Source organism: Austrofundulus limnaeus, unplaced genomic scaffold, assembly GCF_001266775.1.
Source record: "Austrofundulus limnaeus strain Quisiro unplaced genomic scaffold, Austrofundulus_limnaeus-1.0 Scaffold1722, whole genome shotgun sequence".
Classification (NCBI taxonomy): domain Eukaryota; kingdom Metazoa; phylum Chordata; class Actinopteri; order Cyprinodontiformes; family Rivulidae; genus Austrofundulus; species Austrofundulus limnaeus.
This window is the reverse complement of record NW_013954124.1, coordinates 36,008-40,384: the sequence shown is the minus strand read 5'-3', so window position 1 is coordinate 40,384 and position 4,377 is coordinate 36,008. Positions and strand designations below refer to the sequence as shown.

At 39.4% G+C, this 4,377-nt stretch overlaps 2 protein-coding genes across 2 annotated transcripts in view; both read left to right on the top strand.

The window, feature by feature from the left end:
- The window catches only part of LOC106536184 (circumsporozoite protein-like), a gene marked incomplete at its 5' end in the record, with an annotated part of 2,071 nt that extends 1,429 nt beyond the window's left edge, over nt 1-642 (top strand). Inside the window, one exon of the mRNA XM_014033392.1 lies at nt 584-642. Within this exon, the coding sequence (XP_013888846.1) occupies nt 584-642 (59 nt within the window). The remainder of the gene's footprint in view (nt 1-583) is intronic.
- The window catches only part of LOC106536185 (transcription factor COE3), a gene marked incomplete in the record, with an annotated part of 38,767 nt that continues 34,824 nt past the window's right edge, over nt 435-4,377 (top strand). Inside the window, 1 exon segment of the mRNA XM_014033393.1 lies at nt 435-1,244. Within this exon segment, the coding sequence (XP_013888847.1) occupies nt 1,150-1,244 (95 nt within the window).

The following is a 4,377-nucleotide window of genomic DNA, read 5'->3' as shown; positions in this document are numbered from 1 at the left end:
AAGTAGTCAAACTGAATTTTTAAAAACCAAAATACAGTTTCAAAGCAAATTAATTCAGATACAAAACTTTAAATTCAGTTTCAAATTCTGCACATTCAGATTTAATCTGAGAAATTCAAATTCAGTTCCTGCTGGCACAAGATTTATCCCATAGGATTGTAGTAAAACTCATTAAATAATGATTGAAAGGAATTATAAATTAACTTCTGTCAGCCTGGTTCAAGATGGCCGCCACAGCTAATCGGCCTGATCAGTTATTTTAATTTAAATTTGTAGTGGTAGATTAGAGTCACTCCATGATGAGCGATGTTTTAAAGATTTAGTTCTGATCTGCTTCAGTATGAGTCAGAACCGGTTCTGTTCTGGTGGGCTGAGCTGGAGCACTGCACACACACCTGTCAGGTGACATTGTTCTCACCTGTTAACTTTGTTTCCTCCACACACTCTTCTGTGGAGCTTTGTGAGACTCTGATGCAAAGAGMGGCTCCAGCCAATCAGGAGCCAGAGGCCGGACAGATATTTAAATGAGCCGTCCTTATATGGGCATGGCCCCGCCCCTCTCCCGCTCCACGCGGTCCCACAGGATGCTCGGAGCGTCGAACCCGGGAGAAGGAGCTCTCCTCCGGGACAGCGGAGCCATAAAGAGCCGGGGAGGGAGGGGAGGAGCTGCCCACTCCCCCCCTGCTGTCCCCCCGGACCCGCAGCCCGCCTCGGTCCGTCTCTGCTCCTTCTTCTTCATTTCATCCCGCTCCTTTTTCAAGCTGCGTCCGTTTTTATCCCACTTTTCTCCGCTTTGTTTGTTTGTCCTCCTGCGCGGCTCGGTTCGGTTCTCCCTGTCCGGCCCGGTTCTGCTCGGTTCTCCCTCTCCTCTCCTTTTACTTCACACGGAGGTTTTAAATCGCCGAACCGCGGCGGGGATCTAAAGAAGCCCAGAGGAATCCGGGGCTCTTCTCTGGATTTGGACCCGGTACTTTGGGGAAGCTGACTCCTGTGTCCCCCCTCCCCTCCTCCTCCTCCTCCTCCTCCTCCTCCTCATCACTCCTCTCCTCCACCTTAATCCAGGTGGTCCTCTGGCTGCTTGAGTGGCTCTTTCAGGGAGGATTATTCTTCATCTCGACTCGGTTCTGAAGCTCCCAGAAGGACGTGTTGATGTTCTCCATCCAGGACGGCCTCCCCCGGGGGGCCCTGACCATGAAGGAGGAGCCGCTCCCCACCGGCATGACCCCGGTCCGCTCCTGGATGCAGGGCGCGGGGATCCTGGATGCGAACACGGCGGCCCAGAGGTAAAACACCGCACACAGAACCGAGCCGAACAGAACCGAGTGTTCGRCTCAGTCCGGTGGAGGGAGGAAACTTTCTGTTCGAGTCCACCGGATCGAAAGTCCGAACCTCCGGTTCTGGAAAACCCATCAGGTTAAACTGAGAGGACAAGATTTGTTTTAAATTCTAACTAATCATCGGAACCAGAACCAGCAGATGGACATTATGAACCAGATCAAAAAAATGACAAAAACCATGAAAAATAAAATAATTCACTTTAAATAAACAAAAATGTTAATTTATCAACTTAAAGCTGAAGTTTAAACAGATTCCCGTCGTTCGGCGGAACATTTGAGATTAGAGTTAAAATAAAACAAACTGGGTTTGATGGTTTTCAGCTCCGAACCGCCGAACTCCTCAGCCGCCTCTCGGCTTCTCTCGGCCCGGTTCGGTTCCTGCCGCGGCCCGGTCCGTGCGGTTCGAAGAGCCGAACAGCTTCCCGAACCGGAGTCATCTTCAGAAGTCAAGACGGCTTCAACAATATCCACCAGAACCGAAGTTCTGCTCGTTTAAACCCAATTTAACCCGGTTTTATACGGAGTTCGGTTCCTGCTTTGCTCCGAGAGGACCGGGAGAAAACCTGCTTTTATTCTCAGGTTCACAAAAAGTTTCACAGTTTAGTTTTAGTCAGTGGGTTTTTACAAATTTATTCTACAAATTAAAGCTAATTTAACGGATTAATTTTCTGTAAAATGAAACATTTTGATTTTAAACGGTTTTATTATTAAACCTCACAAATTTAAGCTTAATAAAATAATTTTAATTACGGTTTTTAAATCTTAAAAATGCTCTTATTTGTTTAGCTTCAGGTCCGGTTTGATAAAGTTTTAATTTGAATTATTAAACACAAAAATCAGATTAAACCTGAACTTGAGTCAATCTGCATCAAAACCCGYGAATCCCGCAAGACTCTCAGATTTAATCTGATTTATTGTAACTATTTCCAGCTGTTTCTGCAGATGTTTGAAGGTAAAATTAATCTCTCAAGTCTGCATTAAATTTACAGTTAATATTTAAGGGTCTTAATTGACATTTTATAATAAAAAGAGCTTTTTAGACAAAAAATATAAATAAACATTTATTGTTCATCAAATTAAAATAAAAGTCCACATGGCTCAGACTCAGAAATTACAGATTAAGCTTGTTTTACAGGAAGTTAAATATTTGCTGCACTTTCATTTTTATGTGTAATGCAGATGTGAAAAGTTTAATTTATAATATCTGATTTATAACAAACCTTTTTAATTTAAGATTAAATCAAGTTAAAGAAGAAACTAATCTGCTACAAACAGAGTTAAAACAGACGAGACTTCAGATTAAATCCTGTAAATATTAAAATATGAGGAAGAAAATCAGAAATATTAATAACATTTTATAAACTGAGTGGTTTTTTGAAGAGTTAAAATCTGCTGAGCTGCAGCAGCTTCAACCTGACAGATAATCCAGACTAACAGAACAGGTGAGAGGAAGAATCAAAAGCTTAAATAAAGTTAAATTTATCTGTTTAATCAATAATCCAGCATAATCCAGCATAAACAAAATCAAGTCTTCAACCTGAAACCTAAAAACAGTAAAATCCTCGTTACATCAAATATAAATAAAGTTAAACTTTAAGGTTTGTTCAGGTTCTGTTCGGGTTCTGTTCGGGTTCTGTTCGGGTTCTGTTCGGGTTCTGACCCATAAACCCAGCAGCAGTTCTGCAGCGTCTCAGATTAAAAACATTTTATTTATAAAAACAGTTTTTATAAATTTTTACATTTTCATTAAATTTGTTTAAATGCTCTGAAGCCCGTGGACCTGATGTTTCCTGACCCACAGTGGTCCTGAACCGGACCTTCAGAACCTTTCTAATTAACTCAGTCGATCAAACGCTGCAGTAAGTAGGACCGGTTCTGCAGCAGAACTGAACAGAACCGCTCCACGTTTGGATCGGACGTCAGAACATTTTAAAAAGGATCAAAACTAGAAGTTTTATTATTTTTTATTTAAAATAAAATCAGAACCGGACCGATCCGACCCGTAAGCCCTCAGACCAAACCAGGATCCTCTGAGACCTGCTGGGTCCGACTCAGGTTCTGTTTGTGGTTTCACTCATTTCAGCTTTTTATTCTGATTTAAAATGAACGTTTATTAAAAGATAAATGTTTAAAACTGATTTATTTATTCATCAAACCTGAGGATTAGATTAAATTACTCTAATCTGGAGAGGTTAATTTATGTTTCGATGAGTTAAAGACTTTTTTCAGAACAAAACTGAAAACAGAAAGTAGCTTTAATCCATTAAAAGTCGATTTGAAGCCTATAAAAACCTTTATCACAGATTATTTCAGATTATTTGTTTAACAGGCTGAAACTGAATAATAACAGAATAATCACAAACAGGAAGAGAAGAACCTGCGTTTGCTGTAATCCAGAATAATCCAGAGGAGTTTTATTTAACAACCCGAGGACTTTTTAAAACAAGGTTTTCATGTTTTGTTAAAAAATAATCTGGTTCGTCCCAAAAATCCTTCATGTTGTTTTTATTTGATCTTTTTAACATTTAAACTTCTGATCAAATCATTTACAGATGTTCAAACATCAGCTGATAATCTGAGGCTGTTGCTCTGCTGCTGTGAAGCCAGAGTTTAGATGAATGTAGATTTTAATCTGATTATTAATCTGATTATTAATCTGATTATTAATCTGATTAAACCTGTACGAACAGGTAGAATCAGATGAGTATAGATTATTAATCTGATTAAACCTGTAAGAACAGGTGGAATCAGATGAATGTAGATTATTAATCTGATTTTTAATCTGAGTAAACCTGTACAAACAGGTAGAATCAGATGAGTATAGATTATTAATCTGATTATTAATCTGATTAAACCTGTAAGAACAGGTAGAATCAGATGAGTATAGATTATTAATCTGATTATTAATCTGATTAAACCTGTAAGAACAGGTGGAATCAGATGAGTATAGATTATTAATCTGATTAAACCTGTAAGAACAGGTGGAATCAGATGAGTATAGATTATTAATCTGATTAAACCTGTAAGAACAGGTGGAATC